General features: G+C 36.8%; 2 protein-coding genes across 4 annotated transcripts in view; one reads left to right on the forward strand and one right to left on the reverse strand.

The window, feature by feature from the left end:
* Positions 1-2,908, forward strand: part of GPR155 (G protein-coupled receptor 155) — a 54,237-nt gene extending 51,329 nt beyond the window's left edge. The window contains exon 16 of one of the 2 annotated variants that reach the window (XM_058300627.2): positions 924-2,908. In XM_058300627.2, the coding sequence (XP_058156610.1) occupies positions 924-1,221 (298 nt within the window). In that variant the 3' untranslated portion in view covers positions 1,222-2,908. Of the gene's footprint in view, positions 1-870 lie in introns of both variants that reach the window. The other variant, XM_058300628.2, reaches the window with a different exon arrangement.
* A 203-nt stretch (positions 2,909-3,111) lies between these two features.
* The window catches only part of SCRN3 (secernin 3), a 57,117-nt gene continuing 32,257 nt past the window's right edge, over positions 3,112-27,971 (reverse strand). For both annotated transcript variants that reach the window (XM_004476802.5, XM_058300629.2), the window contains exons 6-8: positions 12,531-12,693; positions 11,345-11,525; positions 3,112-6,318 (exon numbers count right to left, since the gene is read on the reverse strand). In XM_004476802.5, coding sequence (XP_004476859.1) covers positions 6,145-6,318; positions 11,345-11,525; positions 12,531-12,693 — 518 coding nt within the window. In that variant the 3' untranslated portion in view covers positions 3,112-6,144. The remainder of the gene's footprint in view (positions 6,319-11,344; positions 11,526-12,530; positions 12,694-27,971) is intronic.

A 27,971-nucleotide genomic window follows, 5' to 3' on the forward strand; every position in this document is an offset into this window, starting at 1 on the left:
GGTTTTACAGCTTGACTGATGCTTGTGGACAGATTCATGTTGTCTACTGCATATTAATATGAAAATGTACAGAATTCATTTCATTGGATTTTTGCCTTGTTTATTTGCTCATACTTGAGGGACCCTACATTTGCATCAGGAAGATAAATTCTAAATAATCAAGAGGTAAATTCATAATCAAAGTACATTTTTGAAATCTTAAATTTGTAGCTAAACCTCACACTTATTTTTTCCTTGCTTCCAAATGAAGCAAATTTCTGACAAACACATTAGTATGACTGCCTTGGCTGCTGAAGGCAAGAAAAAAAGGCTATTTGCAGGCACTATGGAAGCTGAAAATATAAAGTTTCATTTGAGTAGTTTAGTTAAAAACAGTCATTTAAGAGCTTATAAAATATTTTTACTATTTCTGAGACAATTAAATTACTTGTTAAAACTAAGTATGTTAAGAAATACATACTAGTCAGCTGTCTACAGAACAGATCTGATCATAAAAACCATGCATCTGGGGAGTGGGTATAGCTCAGTGGGAGTGCTGCTTCCCATGTTCAAGGCCCTGGGTTCAATTCCCAGTACCATCTTAAAATATTTCTTTGTTGATGCATTTACATTATTTATGTCATAATAACACAAAGCAAAAATTATAATTAAAAAAGATACATTATTTATGTCATGTTTCTTCTTGTTGTTGTTTAAGCTTCTGTTTTCACAAGCATTATCAGCATTTTTTTTTTCCAGCAGGTCTCTCTAGAGTCAGACAAGTTAAACTCTTTATATTCAGAATAGTGTCATTTCTGTCATACTTTTAAACTACCATGCTGTCTTTCCTTGTTTCCTTCTATTTTTCTTTGCTTGTCCTTCATCATGCAGTGCTGATACCAGATTTACAGAACATATGGGTGAATCATTCCTTTGACATATAGGTGTGGTGCAAAGACTTCTGCTGGGACCTTCTGTGGCTGTGACCTGGTGAACTGGCTAATTGAAGTCGGCCTTGCCTCTGACCGTGGTGAAGCTGTGATATATGGAGACAGACTGGTGCAAGGGGGAGTCATCCAACATATTACCAACGAATATGAATTTCGGGATGAGTACTTGTTTTACAGATTTCTTCAAAAGAGTCCTGAACAGAGTCCTGCTATTAATGCAAACATCCCTCAACAGGAAAGATATAAAGAAATTGAGCATTCATCTCCATCTTCACATTCCCCTAAAACCTAAATTATGAAGGACAGAACCCAATGTGGAGTGTGCCACAGATCTGTTGGTAATTAGCTGTGTGACCTTGGCAAGCCATAACCTCTCTGAGCCTCATTTGTCTCTTCTGTAAGGTAAAGGGATTTGATGAGCTCTGATTTTATGTGTATGTAAAACGCACAGATATGACAAGAAAAAGATAATAGCAAACCAAAATTTAAAGTTCTAATAATGAATAATTACCATAAACAATACTAATTTGCCAACATTTAAAAATCACTGCTTTCTACAACTATTATAGTTTCAAAATCAACATCCAATTAACTATTCCTTTAAATTTGGCAGGTGTACTGCTGGCAGTAAACAAACCTTAAATTATGATAACTTTGCACTTATTGATAGCACCTCCTAAAGAAGGGTTTTAATGATTCTAATAAGAGGCCTTCTTTTTCTTTTTCTTTTCCCCATTTCCTTGACAAATGGTACTCATTGGAAAACTAGAATATTATTATTTCTTAGAAGTATTACTATTTTAAAGTTAATTTTTTCTTGTCTTTCAAACTAAAATACTAATCTGGGCAATTAGAAAGGGAATAAGAACTTCCATAAGTACTATCATTTCTACAATCCTTCAACAAACATATAGCATGATCTTTAACTTTTGTACTACAAATGATAATTTGAATAGACTTTAAATTTCCTCTAGAAAATTACTGCCATGGAATATTTCTAGTGCTTGCACAAAGCATCATAGTACAGAAGGATAACACTATTACCCTTTTCCCTGCAATTAAAAAAAAGATACAGTTCAAGCCAAGAACTTTAAAATCCTAAACCTAATATCCTGTTACATTTAGAATTTAGTCTCTTTTAAATGCCCATGTATAAAAATCTATATATTGAAAAATTACTAAATATTGGCTACAAATAAATTTATATTCAGTGAATTTAAAAGGTTTGACTCAAAATTTATATTATTTCATTTTGATACCATTCACATGACCTTTGAATGTCTACATAGTTATTGTCTGTACTTATTTATAACACATTTCAAATATTTATTTGATTATATCACACTTTCAGTGTCTCATGTAAAAGCCAAGTAGAAAAAAGTTTATAGGGCTAATGTCATTGCCCTTTTAAAGCAACGTATATGTAATTAAAAAAAAAAAAAAAAAAAACTGCATGAAGCCTGGTATATTTAACAAGTAAATTATACTGTCGCATAGTATTAACCTGTAAGTTTTAAGTTATGATTTAGTTGAGGAATGGGGATGTTTTTAAGCAAAATTGTTTTCCTGAGGAACTTTTTTAAAAAAAATATGACCACATTATGACTGAATGCTCTAGGGTAAGCTTTGTAAAGTCTCATTGCTCTGCCAGCTGACTTTTATAGTTACTAAAACCAGAGACATTAATTCCCATGCATGCAGACAACTCAAAATCAAATGGAAAATTTGTTTTGTTTGTGAACAAATCATAGTACATATGTTCTATTTTATGCACGAGGGAATTTGCAACATCTTTTTCCATCAGAAACACTAAAAGAAAACCCTGGATCAGCATGAACTGCAGTTTCATATAATAAAAGCTTTTAAGAGATGTTTTTAGAATTAAGGATAGGCTAATTTTATTAAATGAAAATATCTGTAAATGTTACTTTGCCACTGACAAAACAAGTTTCTCAATAAAATAGCTATTTTAACTTGTATTGCCAATCTGTCTTCTTTGAGTGATCTGAATAATGCAGAAGCCATATATAAAGGTTTTTTTCTATCATTTCTCAATGTTTCCTTAAATGGGTTTCCTGATATTGTTCTATTCTTCATGATCCTCTGAGCTCTGTGCAGTGCTTTACCCACTTATGCATTCAGCAAATACTTTTTATGAATGAATGAAATAACATTAGAATCCTTTTCACACATTTCATAATTTTTAATTACAGGGCCACAGCTGGGAAAATGATCTGATAAAACTTTGATTAAAATCTCCTTTTATACTAATTGTTAGCATAGTCAAGTTATCTTAGCTCTCAATGAATAATTCCATGCCTAGTTTATGCTCTGCCTTCAATATTTATAGAATAAGATAAAGTGTGCTTGGCATTTTGAGAATAACAATAAATGATAAGTTTCTAAAAGCAAGGAAAATTTAAAATTATTGTTTGCTATGCAGCAGAATACAGCTCTTGGTTGTTGCCCCTACATATCTCATAACCTATAAAACATTAAATTACTTTAGATTACCAGGAATAGGAAGTCATGTGATGAGAGATGACTGGAAACAGTTCAGAATCATAAATGTATTGCCATTCTTCAGGATTTTAACTCTCTGCAATTGGTATGGTAAACAATTGAAGCAATTAATTTTAAAGAGATATTTAGAGACCTGTTTTAGGCAAATTTTATAGGAAAGAACTGTACAACATTCTAGGTGGCGTAATTATTTCTAAGACAAAATTTTTGTTTGAAGATTAATATATAAACTGACATTTTCTTCAAAGACCAAACTCATTTTCTCTAAAATTTTTACTTCATTAGATTATTATTCCCTTGGTTCATAATGGGAAATAATAAATATTGTTTAAAGGCTGACCAAAAAGAAAGTTAATTTTAGCTACCATATATTTAACTCTTAAGACACAGATGAAATTTAATAAACCCTAAGTTTCCTAAAATATACCACAAGGCATTAATTAGGCACACAAGTATGTAAAGCCCAATTACCAATTTAAATTATAGAGTACAAGCCTTCCAATCTTTTTTTTTTTGAGGGGAAGACAAATATATTTATTCCAGGCCAGGTCACTGGAAGACTTTCTAAATGAACACTGTACTGTTCCCTGCTTATTATCAGCAAGAACAGAGGGGACAATATGCCTTAACAGCAACTCTCTCCAAAGCATATCAAATGGCAGCTGCACAGTTCCTCCATCAGTCCATGAAGTTTTCTTCCTCATTGCAGTTATTGAGGCTTCCTGCCCTTTTATTTATTTATTTTTAATTTATTGAAGTATAAGCACTCATACATAAACATAGATCAACAATAAGTGAATAGTAATAGTTGTGAACTGACAAAACAAACGTATATAACATCATACGGGACTTTCATAACTCTCCTTACCACCGGTAACTTGCAGTGTTGTTAAACCTTTTTCACTAATGATTAAAGAGCTAGAATGAATTTGATATATTGTTCCTCATTTATAAACCTATCTCAGTACTGAACTAACTTTATTTCTAATTAAAATAGAACAAAAAAAGGGGGGAGATCAGGGAGGAGGTAGTTGAGATTACACTATAAGAGACTTTAAATTTTAGTGAGTTAAGATGCATATTTAAGTCTATCTGATGATATGAAGGAAATTACTACATGGAGTTTGATATAGACAACCATGAGTTAAGTCCCATTATTAGTTCAATAATGTAAAACAACTGAGAAAGCATAATAAGATGTAAATGGGACAGTTCTGCAGGATCTTGTTGGTATTTGTGAAGGAATGCATCTTTATCCTAAGAACAGAGTTTTAGGAGGGAAATTTGTGATCAGATTTAAATTTTTAATAGAGCACTTTCATCTATTAAAAGAAAGAAGGAAGACTATGGTGGGTAGCCAGGGGTCTTTATGATTTAGGAAGAATTTATTTAAGAATTTATATAATTATATAAAGCAAATTTAGAATCAACTGAATACCTGTGTTAGACATCTTTTCCTTTGAAAAGGCAACCCTGTATTAGACATAAGCAATATCAAGCAGATTATGGTTTTTATACAAGAACTTAAAAAAAAAAAAAAAACTTCCTGGGCACTCTTTAAATAACCTCCTGGCCACTTCTTTATTATAATCCTAATTGCAATGATAGTGAACAATATAATATAATAATGTAATCAATACTCAAAATCGATATTTCTAGAAACCAAAAAAATACATAATTTCAAGTTGGATAGTATTTTTTTTTAAAGTTAGGCTAGGAAAAGAATTTCTTGAGAAATGGGGGAAAACAACAGAGCTTGCTGAGAAATGGGAGAGGAGGACAGAAATAGGCGGGCTCCTCTAGACAGAGAGAGCCTTTTGCTTTTATTTGCAAATTTGAGTCCTGATAATCTTTACTAATTTATACTAATGTTCCTAATACACTAATAATTCTGTTTCACTGACCATTACTCCATTCCTGTTCCTGTTTTCACTAGGAAAACAGAAAGAAGTAAAAGATGGAAGAGATTTGAGACACAGAAACAATATCTCCTAGCATCATGGTTCTCTTATCCTATTCGCTACTCTCCCAGATAAACTAGTTTGGGAAGGCCCGAAAAAATGCTCATCAGCCAAGTCTTAACAAAGAATATCTCTGAATTTAGTAAAAGTGCACTAGCAGAATTAATACACTGTAATGATGGAGACTCAATATAGAAATCCAGAAAATTTTCTTGTCAGAATTGGTTAATATTTGCCTAAAGCACAAATAACTATTAGAGACAATATATTCCATTACTAAAGAAATCTGTTGTCTTGAATATTGAGAAAATAGTATGAGGGCACTACATAATTATAATAAATATAAATCCATACTTTGGATCCATATCCAAACGTAATTCCATTATTTTAACACTTAACATAATTTTAACATTTTTAGTATTTTATTGTTTCATACTTTATGCAGAATTAAATATTTAATTTGGGGGACAGAAAAGTTTATTATTGTGGTTAAAAGAAAAATAAACATAAGTCCATGACCTAAAGTAACACCTAGCCATCCCAAGGAACATACATATATGCAATTCCAATGTTGTTGTTTTTTTCCCCAATATTTCAGCAAGACTATGAACAATTTTAAAAGTCAAAATCATTTAAATGCTATTAAAGAAAAATTAGATCTGCTAAAACAAGGCTACATCATTTACCAATGTGAAAGAATCTTTGAGAAAGATTATTTACCATTTATATGATCACGAAGAACTAATAACGGACTTATAAATTCTAATTTCATCTTTTGTACACCGAGGAAAGAGATTAACAACTTTATCCACATCAAGATGCTCATTTTGCAGGATTGAGTCCATCTCTTTCAACAGTCCTTTCTCCAGTTTCCTCAGGTTGTCCAACATTGTTTTGGCTTTTTCCTGAAAAATTTACAAAAATAAAAATAAACACACTTATACATACATGTGCATGTCTAACCCTGAGGGTAGGAGGGGTGGGGCCAAAAACATGGATTTATAAAATTATTTGTCTACCCATATGCGTATATGTGTCTGTATACCATAAAAATGTATACCTGCTATTTTTGGAGTTGAAATTTCTGGTGTTATGATGCTCTCCTATAATGCTTACATTTTAAAATAAGGAATATATATATATGTAATTTTTATGAAACTCCAATTCATTTTTTAATTCACAGGGTATCAATTCACTTTCAATTAAACTAATCTGGGGGAGCAGATGGGGGCTCAAGCAATTAAGTACATGCTTCTCATATGGGAGGTCCCAGGTTCAGTCCCTACTGCTTCCTAAAAAAAAAACCAAACCAAACCAAACCAAACAAAACAAAACCCAAAAAACCAACATCGCAATTTTATCAAAAGTTGGAAATAACCCAGGTATCCATCAACTGATAAATGGATAAACAAACTGGTGCATTCACATGATGGAATATTACGCAGCTGTAAGAAATGGAGGAATCTGGAGAACATGTTGAGTGAAGCAAGCCAGACATGAAAGGACTAATACTGTATGACTGCCCTACCAGGAACTAAATATACTCTGTAATATATCGTATGATTCCATTTATATAAAATGTAAATATAGGGAAGTGGACGTGGCTCAACTGATAAAGAGTGTCCGTCTACCATATGGATGGTCCAGGGTTTGATCCCCAGGGCCTCCTGACCTATGTGGCAAGCTGGCCCACACAGAGTGCTGCTGTAAGCAAGGAGTGCTGTGCCATGCAGGGGCACCCCTGCGTAGGGGTGCCCCATGCACAAGGAGTGAGCTCTGTAAGGAGAGCCACCCCACGTGAAAAAAGCACCGCCTGCCCAGGAGTGATGCTGCACACATGGAGAGCTGGCGCAGCAAGAAGACTTAACAAAAAAGAGACACGGTTTCCCAGTGCCACCAGATAATGCAAGCAGACACAGAGGAACACACAACAAATGGACACAGAGAGCAGACAAAGGGGAGGAAGGGAAGAGAAATAAATAAATCTTAAAAAAAAAAAAAGTAAATATAAATCAAATTATAAAGATGATATTTGATTAGTGGTTAGGTAGCCCTAGGGAAGGCATGTTAAGGGGTATGGAGTTTTTCTTTTTGGAGTAATAAAATAATTCTAAAATTTTTTTGTGATATGAATATACAACATTGTGATTATACTAAAAGCTATTGATTATACGCTTTAGATAGATCATGTGGTATGTGAATATATCTCAATAAACCTAATAAATAAATAATTGTGCAAGAATAGCCAGAAATAGGTGCAATATACAGCAAGGGAAACAGAGATTGAGAGGTGAAGAATTTTCTTGTCTGTTTTTTGTTATTTATTATTATTGAAATAATAATAATAATGATTGAAGTTATGAATGCCCAACTGTGATTATACCTTAATATCATTAATTGTACACTTTGGATGAACTGTATGCTTTATTATGTACCGATAAAATTGATTTGTTAAAACAAAAACAATAAGCAAAGAAATGAAAAAACCAACTCTGGGGAGCCAATGTTGGCTTACTGGTTGAGGGCTGACTTCCCACATATGAGGTCTGGGATTCAATCCCCAGCCCTGGTACCTCAAAAAACAAAACAAAACAAAACAAAATACCTAATCTGGGGCTATATGATTAAGAACATTATGTAGGAGACCAGGTTAACTGCTCTTCAATGGCTTTATAATTTTTGGTATAGAATATATACTAAGCAAGATCTTTAACTCTCCTTGTCTCAGCTTCCTTATGGGTAAAATGGGGATAATAATAGTAAGTACACCATTAAAGTGGTTTTGAAGATTAAATAAAGCAATGCATTTAACAGTACCATCCATGGTGCTTGGATATGGTAAGTGCTCAATAAAGCACAAGTTATTCTGTTTAATATACAAAATTTCTCTAAAAGATTCAACCAAAGTACAAGAAATAATACAATTCCAATGGCACTTTTTGCAGAAACAGAAAAACTCATCCTAAAATTCACATGGAATTTCAAGGGACCCAGGATAGCCAAAACAACCATGAAAAGGAAAAAGTTACAGGACTCACACTCTCACACTTCCTATTTCAAAACTTATTAAAATGTTATAGTAATCAAAACAGTGTGATACTAGCACAGGGACAGACATGCAGAAGAATGGAACTGAATTGACAGCCTAGAAATAAACCCTCCTATCTGTAGCCCATTGATTTTTTTTTTTTTTTTTTTGCTGTACCAGAGATTGAACTCAGGACCTTGTACATGGGAAGCAGGCACTCAAACCACTGAGCTACATCAGCTCTCCACCAACTGATTTTTTTTTTTAAAGATTTATTAATTTCTCCCTCCTCCTTCCATTGTCTGCTCTCTCTGTCCATTCACTGTGTGTTTTTGTGTCTGCTTGTATTCTCATTGGGAAGCTCTGGGAACTGATCCTGGGACCTTCTGGAGTGGGAGAGAGGCAATCATTCTCTTGTACCACTTCAGCTCCCTGAGCTGCTGTGTCTCTTATTGTCTCTCCTCTGTGTCTCTTTTTGTTGCATCATCTTGCTGTGTCAGCTTTCCACATGGACCACCTAGCCACAGGCCAGCTTGCCTTCACCAGGAGGCCCAGGGTATTGAACCCTGAACGTCCTATATGGTAGACGGGAGCCCAATTGCTTGAGCCACATCTGCTTCCCCCAACTGATTTTTAATAAGGGTGCCAAGACCATTCAAAAAGGTATGAACAGCTTCTTCAAAAAAATGTAGACTTATTATTATTCTATTATAGGCATTATTATTCTAGCAATGGAAGAATTTGTATCATTGTTATAAAAGATTCTGAGGGGAGGGAGAGGAAAGAATAAGTATAACTTGGGGTCATTTTCAGGGCACTGGAATTGTCCTGCATGACAATGCAATGACGGATACAAGCCCTTATACATTTTGTCAAAAACCTATAAAATTGTGCAGGGCAGAGTGTAAACTATAATGTAAACTATAGTCCAGCAATGCTTCAATATGTGTTCATCAATTGTAAATGTACCACACTAGAGAAAAATGTTAATGTGGAAAAGTGTGGGAAGGGGGTGTGGGGCATATGGGACTCCTCTATATTTTTGAAGTAACATTTACATAATCTAAAGCTTCTTTAAAAACAAAAAAATATACATTTTAAAAAGTGCTGGGTTATCCACATACAAAAGGATGACATTAGAGCCTTACCTTACATCATATACAAAAACAAAATCAAAATGGATCAAAGACCTTAAGAGCTAAAACTATAACACTCTTAGAAGACTTAGGGGCAAATCTTCATGACCTTGGAATTTGGCAATCATATCTTAAATGTGGCAACAAAGGAAAAAGTAAATAAACTGGACTTCATTAAAAGTAAAAGCTTTTGTGCATCAATGGACACTATTAAAAGAGTGAAAAGGCAACCTACAATATGGGAGAAAATACTTTAAATATCAAGAGTACATAAAGAGGGAAGTGGATATGGCTCAAGCAACTGGGTTCCCACCTACCACATGGGAGGTCCTGGGTTTGGTTTCTGGTGCCTCCTAAAAAAGACAAGCAAGACAGCAAGTTGATGCAACAAGATGACACAACAAAGAGACACATGGAGGAAAATACAATGAGAGAAAACAACAAAGCAGGAAATGGAGGTGGCTCAAGCAATTAGTTGCCTCCCTCCCACACAGGATATCCCAGGTTCAGTTCTGGTGTCTCCTAAAAAAAAAACAGAAGATGAGCACACAACAAACAGACACAGCAAGCACAAAACAACAAGGGTGGTGGTGGGGAGAAATAAATAAATTAAATCTTCTTTTTTAAAAAAAGCACATAAAGAATTCCCACCACTCAGTAACAAAAAGGCAAATAACCCATTTAAAAAACAGGTGAAAGACTTGAATAGGTATTTATCCAAAGAAAATATACAAATGGCCAGAAGCACTTGAAAAGATGTCAAACACCATTAGTCATTAGGGAAATGCAAATCAAAACCACAATTAGATACCACTTTACATTTACTAGGATGGAGGGATACAGAGAAACTAGAACTCTTGTGCATTGCTGGTGGAAATGTAAGATGGTGCAGCTGCTATGGAAAAAGAGTTGACAATTCCTCAAAAAAGTAAACATAGAACACCATATGACCCAGCAATTCCACTCTGAGGTATATACCCAAAAGAATTGAAAGCAGGGACTCAAACAGATACTTGTATACCAATGTTCATAGACGCATTATTCATATAGCCAAAAGGCAGAAACAACTGAAGAGTACACCACAGATGACTGGGTAAACAAAATGTGATATAACCATACAATGGAATATTATTCAGCCATAAAGCATCTAAACTATCTTAAAATCTGCTTTTGGGAAAAGGATGTGGCTCAAGCAGTTGGGCTCCCATCTACCATATGGAGGGTCCAGGGTTCAATGCCTATGGCCTCCTGGTAAAAAGGCAAGCTGGCCTGTGCAGTGAGCTGGCCCACGTGGAATGCCAGCCCATGTGGGAGTGCTGGCCCATGCAGGAATGCCACCCCACGCTCCACTCAGGAGTGCCAGCCGAAGTGGCAAGCTGGTACAGCAAGATGGCGCAACAAGAGACACAGAAGAGAGACAACGAGAAGACATAGCAGAACAGGGAGCGGAGGTGGTGCAAGAGAAAGAGCGCCTCTCTCCCACTCTGGAAGGTCCCGGGATCAGTTCCTGTAGCTGCCTAGTGAGAATACAAGCAGACACAGAAAGAACACACAGTGAATGGACATAGAGAGCAGACAATGGGAGGTAGCGGGGGGGGGGGGGGGGGGGGAGGGGAGGAGAAATAAATAAAAATAATAAATCTTTTTAAAAAATCTACTTTTATATGAGGAAGGAAAGAGAGCTGAAATTCCAGAGTTTAAAATATCGACTGAATCACACTTCAAACTATTCTTAATAATACAATAGAGAATACAATCTAATCATACCTCATCCTTATCTATTACTTCCAGTGCTTGTTGATGTTTTTGGTAGAGTGGGTGTCTTCTATCAGGCTTTATCTGAAAATATGGCTTCTTTTTAATTGGTTCTTCAGGCTCATATGTCGGTGAAATCGTGTCCAACAGTTGTAAAATATTTGGCACAAATATGAAAGGCTTAAAAACAGATCTAAAAGAGAGTCTTTATTAAATTGGTATGTGAAGATATGAAAATATTCAGCATTATTTTAAGTTTTCCAAGATTCTCTCTAGTTAGAAGGTTCAATTAGTGATACTATATACTAATTTGCTACTGCCACTCTACTTTTACTCATGCCTGTCTTCCCTGCTACACTGAGATCTCCTTTGAGGCAGGGCACCACACTGTATTTAGTCATCTATTTCTACATATCTAACAGAGACCTGGTACATAAACTGTGTCAGTAAAGTAATAATTCAACATTTTCTACTGCAAACTGCACATTTGGAGAGAACAATCCTCAATATTATATACTGAGGATTAAGACATAGGGTGAAAATCAGCAGCAGTATTAATAAGGGGACACAGGTTTCATTATTCCTTTTTCTTGCAAATGTATTTAGTAATATGAAAGACTATAACACTAAGAAAGAGTGAATATAAAATCACTATTAAACATAATCTACATCAAATTTTGTGAGATGTAATGACAAGTTACTTAAATCAAGGTTGTCAAGATAGTCTATATACAAGTCCTACTTAAGACATAACTTAACTATAGATGTTGTAAATTTTCCCTGTATGTATTTTCCAGAGAATAACACAGAAGTAGCCATGTATATCCAGAACTAAACATTATTTAATCCTTTAAATAAATTAACTGTTATTAATTACCTAATAGTGTACTATCTAGAATCTGAATTTAAAAATCTATTTTCTTTACTTGACAATGTTAAATATATTTGATGGAAGAGGGAGTAGGGATAACTGCATACAAGAAACTACTAACATTTTTGTCTCATAAAAATGAGAATATAATTAAGGCAGTTATGCATATATGAAAATGACAGACTAAAATCTGAACAGAAAAATGCACATAAAATTATTATCTTATTCACATAACAAGAATTTAGCCTGATAAAATCATCAACATACTAACAAATTCTACTCCTACCCCTTAACTCCTTGCTGGTTTATAGTATTTTATGACTTCACCTCTCAGGATCAGGGGTTCCTGTAAAGAAGTGAATGCAGGGAAGGTTGGAGTCTTGAGGTAAAACAGAAACCATGCTAGCAGTGGTCAGGAATTCTCCCTCCATGTTAATGCCACTTGGTTTATCTCGGAGAATTTCCATCATTGTTTCAAAAGTTATGTTTCCTAGGGAAATAAATTTTAAGAATCATCTTCCACATATGCATATCATATACAGATACCCTACAAATATGAATTGCTTTCTCTGTTGATAATATATAGTATGAGATAATGGTCTTAGAGTAAATTAAATAAAAGATCGATTACAAACAAATCTTGTTACTATAACTGCAGTAAGGTTCATTTCACTTCCTTTCACAAGGAAGATTTTTTTGCAGGGGGAAGATATTTTTTAAAAATACAAAACATGCAAAGTCTCAAAGCTATCGTAGCAATTAAATCTATGTAACATCTAAAGGAGACAATAAAGAAAAAATACACTCAACCTATTGTCCTTAACAGAATTTTTAAAGGTGTATTAAGTTAGCAATGAACTGATGACTTCATTAACTATTATCTGAGTCTATCCAGGAACTACACACCCTTAAAATGACCAGCCAGGAGACTATCATCCAGATCAATGTTCATGTAGCATCGCAAGAGGGCATCACCCCAGAATATCAAGTCATGCTCCAGACACACTCCTTGAAGATGAGCCTACCCTGGGCTACTGACGGGAGATCTGACCACTCTGGAAGTAGCAGGCCACATGCTTGGAGGTAAAATCCGTGGTTCCCTGGTTTGTGTTGGGAAGGTGAGAAGTCAGACACCCAAAGTAGCCAAACAGGAGGAAGAGAATAAGAAGAGAGGCCAGGCCAAATAGCATATGCAATATAACTGGCACCTTGTCAATGCCATAGTGATCTTTGGCAAGAAGAAAGATCCAATGCCAATTCTTAGTCCTTGGCTTTCTCTAATAAAGCCACTTAGCCCAGTCATAAAAAAAGATAAGGGGGAAGCGGATGTAGCTCAAGTGACTGGGCTCCTGTCTAGCATATAGGAGGCCCAGGGTTCGATTCTCGGGACCTCCTGGTGAAGGCAAGCTGGCCTGTGCAGTGAGCTGACCCAAGCAGAGAGCTGGGCCGTGTGGAGTGCTGGTCCACATGGAGAGCTGACCCATGCGGTGTGCTGGCCTGTGCAGGAGTGCTGGCCTGCATGGAGTGCAACAAAAAGAGATACAGAGGAGACCAATAAGAGATGTAGCAGACCAGGGAGCTGAGGTGGCGCAAGAGATTGAGGACCTCTCTCCTACTCTGGAAGGTCCCAAGATCAGTTCCCAGTGCCACCTAAAACTACCCCCAAAATCATCAGGCCCAGGTAATTTCCATTTCAGAATTCTACCAAACATTTAAAGGAAGAATTAACACCAATTATACAATCTCTTTCAGAAAAAAGAGGAGAGAACACTTTCCAACTAATTTTATGAGGCCTATATTATCCTGATGCCAAAACCAGACAAATGAAGTATAAAAAACAAAAGACTACAGTCCAATATCCTTCATGAATATAGATGCCAACACCCTACAACAAGGCCCCACCCCAAACAAGATGGTGAAGTAAGAAACTTTAGGACTCTATACCCCCACAGAAGCTTTGAACATGCAACAAGAAATGGCAGAGACACCTTTCTCAAAGCTCCAAAAGAAACAGTTAAAGGACTGCAGTAACAGGGCGAGCATTGATCAGGAAAAAAACTTACAAAGAGTACAATCTTGCAGCACCCTGGTTTGCCCCTCCCCCACCCCTCACTAGCTGGGTACAAGCTTAAGGAGCAAATGCCTCAGATTCTAAATTCCAGTGATAACACATTAAAATATCGAAATGTTCAGGTTTCAGTAAAAGGTTGCAAAACATACAAAGAAACAGGAAGCAATGGCCCAGACAAAGGAGAAGATAAAAGCATTAGAAACCATCAAAGAGAAGGACCACTCTTGGGTCACACCAGACAGACTTTTAAAAACTGGTCCTAAATATACTCAAAGACCTAAAGGAAAACATGGACAAAGAAATAAAGGGAATCAGGAAAACAAAAGATGAACACAAGGAAAATACAGAGACGGAAATTATGAAAAGGAACCAAATTGAGCTGAAGACCACAGTAAAGTAATTAAAAATTCCCTTGAGGGGCTCAACAGCAGATTGGAGCTCCCAGAAGAAAGGACAGGGAACTTGAAGGTAAGATAATTGAAATCAATCAGGCTGAAGTATAGAAAGAATGAAGAAAAGTGAACAGAGCCTGAGGAACCTGTGGGACACCATCAAGTGTGCCAATAAATGCACTGTAGGAGTCCAGAAGGAGAAGAAAGAAGGGGGCAGGGAGAATATTCAAAGAATTAATAATGGCTGAAAACTTCGCAAATTTAACAAAAGACACAACTATATACATCCAAGATGCTCAACAAACTCCGAACAGGATAGATCCAGACAGACCCATGTCATGGCATATGATAATCAAACTTTCAAATGCCAAAGATAAAGAGATGCAATTGGAAAAAGACCAAAAGGGGAAAAGGGTAAAGATATATGAGTCTATAAGGCTAAGAGACTTCAAATTGAGTTGGGAGGTCATCCCAAAAGTTACACTTATGTATGTCTCAGCAGGATCCCACTGACAGCCCAGTAAATAGTGCCTCAAATAGTGGGGCTACTGAGGGCTCTGGAGACATCCAGACACTATAGGCAGGGCAGATAGCTCAGGAGTTTGGCACCCTGCCAGTGCACCCTACTTTGGAATTTATGATCCCCAATGTGACAGAGTTAGACTCAGTTGTGATTTCCCTAAACATGGCTCTTCTGCCCCTTCCATTTGAACCTACAGTTAGTACTAGAGTTGATAGGTTTATGTCCAAGAGACTTAAATCTTTGGGCTTTCCATGTGCCAGTTGGGCCCTGAATCTCAAAAGAGTTGCAACACCTACTATCCAGTTCATTGGACTCACCCAGGACAACTAACAAGGAAATGATGATGGACAACGACCATCCCAAGGAACAGAGTCTACAACTGTAAACAAGAGAGTCCCATCCATCTGCCCCATGGGATCTAAGCCCCCTCTCAATTAGAGGCAGAAAAGGCATCACCATCCCAGACTTCTCAGGATTAGGGAATGAACGATGGACTTGAGTAGATCTACAGTTATTCTACTATAGACTTACTGTGATTTTAGCAATGAAAGAATTCTTTTTTTTTTGAAGATTTATTTTATTTATCAGCCCCCCCCGCCGCTGTCTGCTCTCGTGTCCATTCGCTGTGTGTGCTTCTGTGTCTCCATGCATTCTCAGTGGCACCGGGAATGTGTGTCATTTTTTGTTGCGTCATCTTGCTGCATCGGCTCTCCATGTGTTCAGCACCACTCCTGGGTGGGTTGCGCTTTTCTCACATAGGGCAACTCTCCTTGCGGGGTGCACTCCTTGCAAGTCCCCTACACAGGGGATACCCCTGTGTGGCATGGCACTCCTTGTGCGCAGCAGCACTGTGCATGGGCCAGCTCACCACATGGGCCAGGAGACCCTGGCTTTGAACCCCAGACCTCCTATATGGTAGGCAGATACTTTATCAGTTGAGCCACATCCGCTTCCATGGAAGAACTCTTTATCACTGATGTGGAGGCAGTGGCCTCTGGAGGTTCTGAGGGGAAGGAAAGGGAAAAACAATTGTAATATGGGGGCATTTTTTGGATCTTGGAATTGGCCTGAATGATGTTGCAATGACAGATACAGATCATTATATATCTTTTCATAACTTACAACATTGTGCAGGAGACAGTGTAAATTATAACGTAGGGAAGCAGACTTGGCCCAACGGATAGGGCGTCTGCCTACCATATAGGAGGTCCAAGGTTCAAACACAGGACCTCCTTAACCCATATGGAGCTGGCCCACATGAAGTGCTGATGCATGCAAGGAGTGCCGTGCCACGCAGGGGTGTCCCCCATGTAGGGGAGCCCCATGTGCAAGGAGTGCGCCACGTAAGGAGAGCCGCCCAGCACGAAAGAAAATGCAGCCTGCCCAGGAGTGGCGCCGCATACAAGGAGAGCTGACGCAGCAAGATGACGCAACAGGGAAACGGACTTGACCCAGTGGTTGGGCGGCCGTCTACCACATGGGAGGTCCGCGGTTCAAACCCCGAGCCTCCTTGACCCGTGTGCAGCTGGCCCATGCGCAGTGCTGATGCGCGCAAGGAGTTCCGCGCCACACAGGGGTGTCCCCCGCGTAGGGGAGCCCCACGCGCAAGGAGTGCACCCGTAAGGAGAGCCGCCCAGCGCGAGAAAGAAAGTGCAGCCTGCCCAGGAATGGCACCGCCCACACTTCCTGTGCCGCTGATGACAACAGAAGCGGATAAAGAAACAAGATGCAGCAAAAAGACACAGAGAACAGACAACCGGGGGAGGGGAGGGGAATTAAATAAATAAATAAATCTTAAAAAAAAAAAAAAAGATGACGCAACAATGAGACACAGATTCCTGGTGCCACTGACAAGAATAGAAGCGGACACAGAAGAACACACAGCAAATGGACACAGAGAACAAACAACTGGGATGGGGGAGGGGAGAGAAATGAATAAAAATAAATCTTTTTAAAAATTATAATGTATAGTGTATAATCCACATTTAGTGGTAATGCTTCAATATGTGTTCATCAAGTGTAATAAATGTACCACTACTAATGAAGGATGTTGTTTATGTGGGAAAGTGGGGGAGGTAGGGAATGGGGCATTTGGGAATCCCCTACATTTTTTATGTAACATTTATATAATCTAAGTATCTTTTTAAATTTTTAAAATAAAAAACAAAAATAAAGAGAGCCACAAGAGAGAAACAAGTCATGTACAAGGAAGCCTCCATAATATTAAATGCTGATTTCACATCAGAAACTATGGAGGCAAGGAAGCAGTGGGATAACATATTTAAAGTGCTAATAGAAAAATATTGTCAACCAAGAATTCTATATCCAGCAAACCTGTCTTTCAAAAATTAAGGACAGATTAAGAGATTCAAGATGAACAAAAGCTGAGGGAATTCATCACCATTAGACTGACCCTATGACAGATGCTAAGGAGAGGTTTACAGATTGATGGGAAAGGACATTAGACAATAAACAGAAGCCACATGAAGAAATAAAGCTCTCTGGAGAGGGTCACAACATGAATAAACATAAATGCCAGTATTATTATATGTTTGGTTTCTAACTCCACTTTTTACTTCTTACAGGATCTAAAAGGCAAATACATAAAATGCAATGATAAATCAGTGATTTTGGCTCATAGTGTATAAATACATGATTTGTGACAAGAACTACACAAAGGTGGGGGGCAAAAGGAGTATAAAAACATAGTTTGGGGAGCAGAGGAGGCTCAAGTGATTAGGTACCTCCTTCCCACATGGGAGTCCCCAGGTTCAGTTCTGGTGCCTCCTAAACAAGAAGAGCAGACAGCAAGTGCAAACAATAGGGGGGGGGGGCGGGGGGCGGGGAGGGAGAAATAAATGAAAATAAATCTAAAAAAAAAAAGAACACAGTTTGTATATACTATTGAAGTTAAGTTGCTATATCAAAGTAAATGAGATTGTTTTGGCCAATACTAAGGTTAAAGAGTCTATTAAATTTTAATAAAACATTCTAGTTTGGCCAAAAAAGTAAACTAGATTGTAATAGATTTGGGATTTTAAATTTAAGCCCCTTGGTAACTAACTACAAGGAAAATATCAGATCAAGGTCACAGATACAGAAAATATAGCTTGCCGGGGGGTAGGGAATGAGAAGTAAATGTATATGGGATTTTTGTTGGGGGAGATGGGAAAGTTTTAATAATGGAAGGCAGTGAGGATACCACAATATTGTGAAAGTGATCAATCCCATAGAATGGTATGCTTGGAAATGGCTGACATGGGAAAATTTATGTTGTATGTTCCCACAATGGAAGAGAGGAGGAAAGAGAAAGAAAGAAAAAAAGGAGGGAGGGAGGGCAGAAGGGAAGAAGGGCAATTAAAGAGACAATGACGAATGCAATACATGATTCTGGAAGTAAGGAGAAAAGGCTTAGAGGGACATAACTGGGACATATGAAAAAATCTGAATATAGATTAAGTTTTTATCAGTGTTAAATTTTGCACTTGATATCTGTACTTGAGATGGTTAAATAAGTGAATATCATTGTTCTAAGGAAACATACATGGTAGTATTAACTGTTTAAGGAGAATGATATATACAATCTATCCTCAAGTGTTCAAAAAATGAATTCACAGACAAATGCATAGGTGGAAGGATAGAGAGAATGATATGGGAAATGTGTCAAAATGTTAAAATTGATGGATCTGGGTGTCCAGAGGGAAGAAGGTAGGAATATGTTGGAGTTGTCTGTACAGGGTTTGAATTATTTTTGTAATAGTTCTATCACTTTGAAATTCTTTCAAAACAAAGTTTTAAAAAAATGGAACCACTGGGGGAAAAAAAACTTCAACAAAACAGTTGCAAAACAAATCCAGCAATATATGAAGAAATTATATTATGACCAAGTGTGGTTTATTCCAGGGATGAAAGGCTGATTCAGTATTAGAAAACCAATATAATCCACCATATTAACAGCTTAAAGAAGAAAAAAAATCACAGGATCATATCACTTGACACGAAAGAAGCATTTGACAAACTTTAACACTTATTCATGATTAAAACTCTCAGCAATCTTGAAAAAGAGTATCTACAAAGAACCTATGCTAGTACTATACTTAATGGTTAAAGGCTGTATGATTTTCCCCTATGTCTGCAAACCAGGCAAGCAATCTGCTGTCACTATTCTAATTCAAAATAATACTGGAAGGTCCTAGCCAGCACGGTAAGGCAAGAAAAGGAAATAAATAATATTCAGATTGGAAAGGAAGAACTAAAACCTGTGTCGTGATTATAGAAGGCAAGACAGGCTCTGGAGTAAATTCCAAGGAATCTACCAAAATCAAACAAAGAACTCTTACAATTAGTAAGTCAGTTCAATTAGGTCACAGGATACATGATCAACAAACAAAATTAATGAAAACAATCTGAAATTCTGAAAAAGTTCTCATTAAGTGACAACATATGTGGCTTAACTAGGCCTGAACAAAAAGAACTATGATTACTTCTTTCTTGTTTAGATGAGATTGCAAATATTGTAGATCCAACTTCCCTTCTTGAATCTATTCTCAAAAAAAATTTTTTTTCAAATGCAGACATAGCTTAATGAACAAAAATGTTCACGGCAACATGATTTACAGTTAACTTTTGGAAATAATCATATGGCGAACAATACCATTTGTTACTTTAACTGTATCCTCCCCTATGCTAGTCACCATGTTTTAGAAGGTTACAGTGTCTGCTGCTTTTTCTTTAATGAAGATTTGTCTAATGAAAAGAGTCAATGTGAAAGACCCAAATGGATAAAACCATCAAAGTTACTTAAGAACACAAAGAACATCTGAATAAATGGACAACCATAACTGGTTTTTGAATAGGAAGACATATTACTGTTGATTCTTCCCTAAAATAATCTCTATTTTTAATTCAATTCCAATCAAACTTCAAAAAGATTCATTGGGTAGAAGGTGAAAAAATGATTGTAAAATACATCTGGAAAAATGAATATTTGATGATTTCCAGGAAAATTCTAAAAGAATTTTAGAATAATGAGGAGGTACTTGTCCTACTGTCTAAGAAACAGTTTCATAAATTCACTCATATAGTTCATTCAACTCAAAAAACAAGTATTTATTTGAGCTGTTCTACACAAAATTGGACAAAATACAGCAACCTATTTGACACTTTGGTCTATTTAGGAAGTTAATATTTGATATAGTTGGCATTTGAAATCAGTAAAGATGATTCATTTAACAAAATATAAAATTTTATATCTTCAAAATAAAACTACAAACAGAAAATTTACATGACCATTTCTGTGTCAGAGAGAAAATGACCATTTTTCAAAGGTCATAACACCACCAGTAGAAACCATGTAAGACAAATTCCATATGAAACATATCCTTTATGTTCAAATTTTCTGTATCCTTATACTTCAAGTATATACTTTGGTTTCGTTTCTTCAATCGAATTTAGCCATTTTTGTCTTTTAATTGGAGAAATTACTCCTTCTAAATATAATTACTGATAGTATGGATTTAAATCTACCATTTTTAAAATTAGTTTTCTATTTATCCCATCCAGTCCTTACCTTTTTTCTCCCTTCTTGCCTTCTTTTGAATTTATCAAGTATTCATTATTCTATTCCCCCATTAGCTTATTATTTATATATTTTTGTATTATTTATTAGTTTCTCTTGATTTATTACAGTTTACCTTAAATTCTTTCACCCCTTACCAGTTGCAAAGACCTCACAACACTTTAATTCCAATTACTGCTTCCTGTCTTTTATCCTCTTCTTATGCATTTTAATTCTACTTTTGTTAGTCTGGGTCCTCTGAGAAGTAGATGCCACAACGTTAAGTTTGAATGTGTAAGGATTTCATTAGGGAAAATGCCTATGTGAAAATATGGGGAGGGAGCCAGGAGAGGCAAGGTGAGTCATCACACTGTGGTGTAAGTCTGACCCTGAGTTTAGTAGAAAGGAAAGAAGGTTGGATGGAAGAGACCTACACTGTTGTGAAGTCTTAAGGAAAGTTTGGCAAGACTGTCAGGGAGTCCTTGAGCCAAAGTCAGCCAGCCACCAGAGAAGTTCCATGAATCCTATGAATAGGCATTCCTCTCTCTCCCTGCCATTCTCATTCATAGGCCAGGACAGTCTGTGGAAGTGTAGCCTTGGTATTATGTGAAATCCATGCTCAAAAGATTTTAAGGACTGCAGCTGTGGACTTGGTCAATAAATTATTTTAAGTTAATATTCATTTAGTTTCATCCATGTATTTACTGTTTCTGTTACTCTTCATTTATTCCTGCTTACCCTGCTTCCATTTGGGATCATTTTTGCTGCCAAAAGAATCAATTCCCCTTAGTATTTCTTTCAGTTCCAGTAGGCTAGTGACAAATTCTGTCAGTTTTATTTTCCCTTGATTTTTGGAGAATATTTTCTAGGTTCATAGCTATTATTTTCTCTATCACTTTAAAGATGTCATTTTGTAGTCTTCTGAATTTCATCCCTTATGTGAAAAGTGAGCTGTCAGTCTTATTTTTGGTCCTTTGAAAATAATATATATATTTCTCTCTGGTTCTTTTTTTAAGATTTTCTCTGTCTTTTTTAACTTCCAGTGATTTTACCATGATGAACTCAAATGTGGTTTTCTTTTTATTTATTCTTCTTGGGATTTGTAGAGCTTCTTGAGGTTGTGGTTTCATGACTTTTGTGGCTTGGGAAAATTCCTGACCAGTATCTCTTCAAACATTGTTTTGCCCCTCCTATTCTCACTCTCCTTTCATGCTGGACTCCAATTACATATATGTGAGACTTTTCCACAGAATTCCATATGCTTCTCATATGCCTGTCCATATTTTCCAAACTTTTATCTCTCTGTATTTCAATTGGGATATCTTCTACCTATATTCTAGTTCACTAATTTTGTCTTCTGCTATGTTTAATCTATTAAACCAATTTATTGGATTCTTAATTTCAGTTATTTTTTTCAGTTTTATTATTTCCACTTGGTTCCCTTTTATAGATTCCAGTTGTCTGACAAAATTCCCCATCATCTTTCTCAAATATATAAAACACAGTAATTTTAAAGTCTGTGTCCAATAAAGCCAATTTCTATATAACCTGTAGGTCAGTTTTTACTGTCTTCTTTTTCCCTTGGTTTCAGTTATATGGTCCTATTTGTAGGCCTGCCTGATAATTTTTGCTTGAATGCTGGACAGTAAATGACGATCTGTAGAGACTCTGTATGATAGTCTCCTCCACAAAGATTTAATTTTCTTCTGGTAAACAGAGTATGTACAGACTACTTCAATACATTTAAGACGGATCTATTTCCTATTTATTATTACTCCTAAGGAATATCCTTTCTGGGGTCTCAATTGAAGCCTGGAGTATTTCCAAGACCCCCTCCTTCTTGATTGATCCTGAACTCCAATTTTTGTCCCTCTGGCTCCATGAGATTGCCACAATCTCTGCTTGGCTTTTTAGGCTCTGTGGTAGCTTGAAACTGTCTGTACCCCAGAAAAAAGCATGTCCTTAGAGCTAATCCATTCCTGTGGGTGTGAATCTATTGTAAGTGGGACCCTTTAATTAGATTACCTCAGGTAAGCCCTTTATTTAGATTACTTTGGTATGGTGTGACCCAGGGTGGGTCTTGATTCTCTTAATGGACTCCTTTATAAATGGGATGAATTCGGAGAGACAGACAAAAAGAAAAGACCCAGGAGCTCAGAGAGAAACCCACAGATGCTGAGAGAGAAAGCCACGAGAGCAGGAAGCTGAAATCAATGGAACCCGGAAGAGAGAAAGTCACTTGAGCAGAGTGAAAGCTGAAGAAAGCCAGAAGCAGAAAGCAACAACACCCAAAGGAGAAGAAGGAGGAAGCCAGAAGCTGAAAGCAACAAGACTCAAAGGAGAAGGAAGAGACCACTATTGTGCCTTAGCATGTGACAGGGGTCCAAGATTACCCTCAGCCAGTCTTCAGGGAAAAAAGTATCACCTGATGAAAACTTGATTTGGACATTTTCACAGCCTCAGAACTGTATGCTTATAAATTAATAAATCTCCATTATAAAAGCCAACCCAGGGAAGCAGACTTGGCCCAGTGGTTAGGGCATCCGCCTACCAAACCCTGGGCCTCCTTGACCCGTGTGGAGTTGGACCATGTGCAGTACTGATGCGCACAAGGAGTGCCATGCTATGCAGGGGTATCTCCGCGTAGGGGAGCACCCCAGCACGAAAGCAAGTTCAGCCTGCCCATGAGTGGCACCGCACACACAGAGAACTGACACAAGATGACGCAACAAAAAGAAACACAGATTCCCATGCCGCTGACAACAACAGAAGCAGACAAAGAAGAACACGCAGCAAACAGACACAGAGAACAGACAACCCAGGGTGGGGGGGTGGGAGGGAAAGGGAGAGAAGTAAATAAATAAATAAATCTTTAAAAAAAAAAAAAGCCAACCCATTTCTGGTATTTGCCTTGGCAGCCTTTAGCAAACTAAAATAGGCTCTTAGCAGCTACCTTCACCTCAATTTATTGGTGTTCCATCCTGCACATAAGCTGCTTAGGAGTCAGCAAATGTCTTGTAGCACTTTGATATGGTTATGAATCCCAAATATAGATATCGGATTATGTTTGTAATCTGATCTGTACATGGGTATGAGTTATAATTACGGCTTTGTTGGGCCACGTCATCAGAGCATTGAGTCCCCACCCCTTGGTGGGTGAGGACTCACAGACAAAAGGCATGGCAAAGAACAGAGTTGAGGATTTCTGATGTTGGAGTTTTGATGCTGAAGTCTTAAGCTGGAGCCCCAGGAAGTCAGCACACAGAGGAAAAAGAAGCAAATTCCAGGAAGAGAGGACCTGAGCCAGGAGAAGAACACAGAGGAGTGGAGATGGCTCCTTAGACATGGCAGAAACCCCAGGGAGAAAGACAAAGCCATTCACCTGATAGTCTACAGCTGACCTTGTAGAGAGAGGCAAACTCTAGAGAGTCTCATAGTCTACAGATGACCTTGTGGAGAAAAGAGTGGAGCTGAGCCCAGAGGAACCCAGGAAGCCTGAACCCTCACAGGTGTCAGCAGCCATCTTGCTCCAACACATGGAAATAGACTTTGGTGAGGGAAGTAACTTATGCTTTATGGCCTTGTATCTGTAAGCCCCTACCCCAAAGAAATACCCTTTATAAAAAACAACCAATTTCTGGTTTTTTGCATAAGCACTCCTTTGGCTGACTAAAACATGCCTTAAGGAGAAATTGTGTGATAGAAGGTCAGGCTCTTCTCCAAGCATAGACAGTCTTTTCCCAATCTCCTGGATCTAAGTCCCTCATATCCTAACTCATTTGGGTGTTCACTCATGCCTTAAAACAGTGGGTTTCGTGCCTCTAGCTCTTATAGTTGTTTTGGGGGACAGAGCAGTCTAATACCAGTTACTCCTTCATAACCAGAAGCATAAGTCCAGCCCTGGACTTTTATGCTCCACTATTATGCCTCCAGTTTATTAAATACATCAGTTTCTTTTTGTCCTGAGTAGTACCAACTCCTTAGTAACAATAATGAATGTGGTAGATCCATATTGTTGCAAGTACAGTTAAAAAACAAACATAAAACATATTTCCTGCCAGCAGATATCTTCAGGTACTTTATATGAATTTTAAATGATTGCATTAAAATTTGTCCTAAAGAAACAAGTAATTTTCATTTAACATGATTATTGACCAAAGGTATTTGTTTCTTTTCTCTCCCAAAACCCTGCTATAATGGCAGTGAAGAAAAAATGAAGCAACTCACAAAGACAAAGAGACTATGAAAGGCAAGAGTTTCCCTCTATTCCCATGATAAAATGAGATTAAAAGAAAAAAAGAGTTCATAGCAACTCTGTACTGAAATTGTGATTTTTGTGACATTTCAAATTAAAATAAAATTGACTTCTATATTTAAAAAATCTAATGTTCTATCCAGTTAATCATGCAAGCTATTAAATGTTTTAATAGGAAGAGGTTTATACAACTGATATTGTCTTATCCAGCTTCCCTGTAATATAGCCACAACTTCAATTTTTAAAATATAATAATTTATTGAATTCAAAGATAACTTGTTTTTTGAGAAATATATTTCTGTTAATTTTGTAAAACACAGGAAGAAAATTAAAAAAGAAGGGGTATACCTAGAAACAGTCCTTAATATTAAAGCGAAACAATAAAGCAAAAGCATAACATCCAACCAAAAGGCACACAGCTTCAACTCCTAGTGAGATTTTAAAGTGATTCAAATCTAAATTCCTATAAATGGCAAGTTTTAATAAAAACAGTGTCTAAACCATAGCACTGCAATAGTACAAGTATTATAAAAATGTTTTCTGCATTCACAACCTGCAATTCTCAAAATAAAAGGATTTACATGATCACTTGAGTAGGACAGCTATAAGTAATCCACTAGCAAGCATTGAATAAATACTGAGACTGCAGTGGCACGGTTCAGTAAAATGAATGCAAAACCACAGGGTGCAATTTCATTGCAATTTAAACTAGTTATTTAAAATACATGAGTGAATATAGATACAATTTGGATATACATGTGGCAGACTTAATAGCTATCAGATAGGAATAGCTGGAAAGGAGAAGTAAGCTCTTCCATCTAGAAAAATCATAGGAAAAATTAAACATAATGTACTAGTAGACAATTTTCTAGGAAAGTATTAGAAAGACATTTATTCTTTTGGCAAAGCACAGAAAGCTTGATGAACTACAAACTTGAAGAAAGTGTCATGTCAAATGCATCTATTATAATTACGTATGCATTACAAATCTATGATTTCGTTATCTTGTAGTTAAATATAACAATTATTACAATAAAGTGGTTAATTAAATTATAATTATTTCCATCTGTTTTTCTTCTTTTGTCCAATTATTCTAAATCTTAGGATTTCTGACATTTTTCTCTCCATCTTAATTATGCATTGTTGTTCTCCAATTTTTAAGAATACCTGCTAATTTTATTTATGGAGCTTTTTAAAGTTTATTGCCAGCAAAAAAAGTTCACAAGAGTGCTCTTTGTTAAACTGTCTGCAAATTATAATTCAACTCAATTCAACTAAAAATCCTTTGTTAATTTATTCAACAAACACTTGTTAAGCTTAGACAACATAGTAGTTCAAGACACTGAACTAGATGCTGAGAGAAATAGAAGGACAAATAAGTGTCCCTTTTTTCAGGTTCATAGAAGAGATAAATGAAGAATAACACAAATACAATTTCTCCATTTGTAAAATGAAGACAATAATACCTACTTCACCTGGTTGCTCAGAAAAGATAATGTAAGTAAATTACTTAGCACAGTGTCTGGCCCCTGATGAGCATTTAGTAAAAGAGAATAGGTGCTGCTACCACTGCTGCTTCTGTCTCTCCTTTTATAATAATAATAAGTCTACCACCACATGAAAAAAAGATAGTAACCTACATATAAAATGACAAACTAACACTAAGAAACTTTATAGAAAACTCTTCAAATGATAAGACATTCTTTTGGAAATTAAATATAAGATATTAAATTTGAAAACAATAATGCTAAGGCATTCTAAAAATGCTGTCATGAATCTTTTTCTGCTATATCAAAAAGCCAACATATAACTGATTTGTTTAAGGAATACTTGTGAAGCAAATATCAATCACTAACTGACCCCATCTCTGAGTAGTTACTTTCTGATTAATTTAGAGAACCACTTTATCCCTTAAATGAAGGAAGATAAATCAGTCACAGATTTTTATTAGTGGCATGGCCCTTTGTATTAGTCAGAGTTCTCTAAGGAAACAGAACTGACAGTATCTATAAATATTATGAGATTTTATAAGATTGTCTAACGTGACTGTGGGGGTACGAAAGTCTAAATTTCATAGGGCAGACTGAAGCCAGCTCTGATGAAGGTCCTCAATGAATTCCCCAGTAGGAGCTAGTTGGCTGGCTGAAGTAGAGGTGAAAATTCTCTTCTGACTGCTTGAATTATTACTTCTTTGAAGGCCTTCAACTGATTGGATGAGACATCTCTTACTGCTGAAAGCAATCTCAGTTGATTGTAGACGTAATCAGCCATAGATGCAATCAATTTAGTAATGATTTAAGTCCATGAAATGTCCTCACAGTAATAATTAGGCCAGTGCTTGACTAACCAAACTACTGGGCACCAATACCTGGCCAAGTCGGCACATGAGCATAACTACCACTCCCTTTCAATAATTATCTGATATTGAGTAATCTTCTAAAAGTATTTTGCTGGATTTGGAAGCAAAGTAGAACGGGACATTAGAAGTTATGTTTTAAAGAGTTATTAGTAACTCAATATAAAAAAACGGTTTACTACTTTTTTTCAAAATCCTTTGCGGCTTTTTGCTTGCTGTCTGCTTTCTATGCACATTCGCTGTGTGTTCTTCTGTGTATTTACTTTTATTTATTTGTTCCCCCCGCCCTTTGTGGCTTGCTTGCTGTCTGCTCTCTGTGTCCTTTCACTGCACGTTCTTCTGCATTTTTGCTTGTCTCCCTTTTTTTGTTGCGTCACCTTACTGAGTTGGCTCTCCACGGCACTTGCGGGCTGGTGGCACTCCATGGCACCTGGCCCAGTGGCTCTCCACAGCATGTGGACGAGCCTGCCTTCACAAGGAGGCCGGGGACGTGAACCCAGGACCTCCTTGGGTTTTTATGGTAGATGGAAGCCCAACTGATTGAGCCACAGCTGCTTCCCGGGTTACTACTTTTTTATATTAATAAATGGGAAATTTTACAAAAGAATTACAAG

The sequence above is a fragment of the Dasypus novemcinctus genome, chromosome 7 (genome assembly GCF_030445035.2).
Source record: "Dasypus novemcinctus isolate mDasNov1 chromosome 7, mDasNov1.1.hap2, whole genome shotgun sequence".
NCBI lineage: Eukaryota > Metazoa > Chordata > Mammalia > Cingulata > Dasypodidae > Dasypus > Dasypus novemcinctus.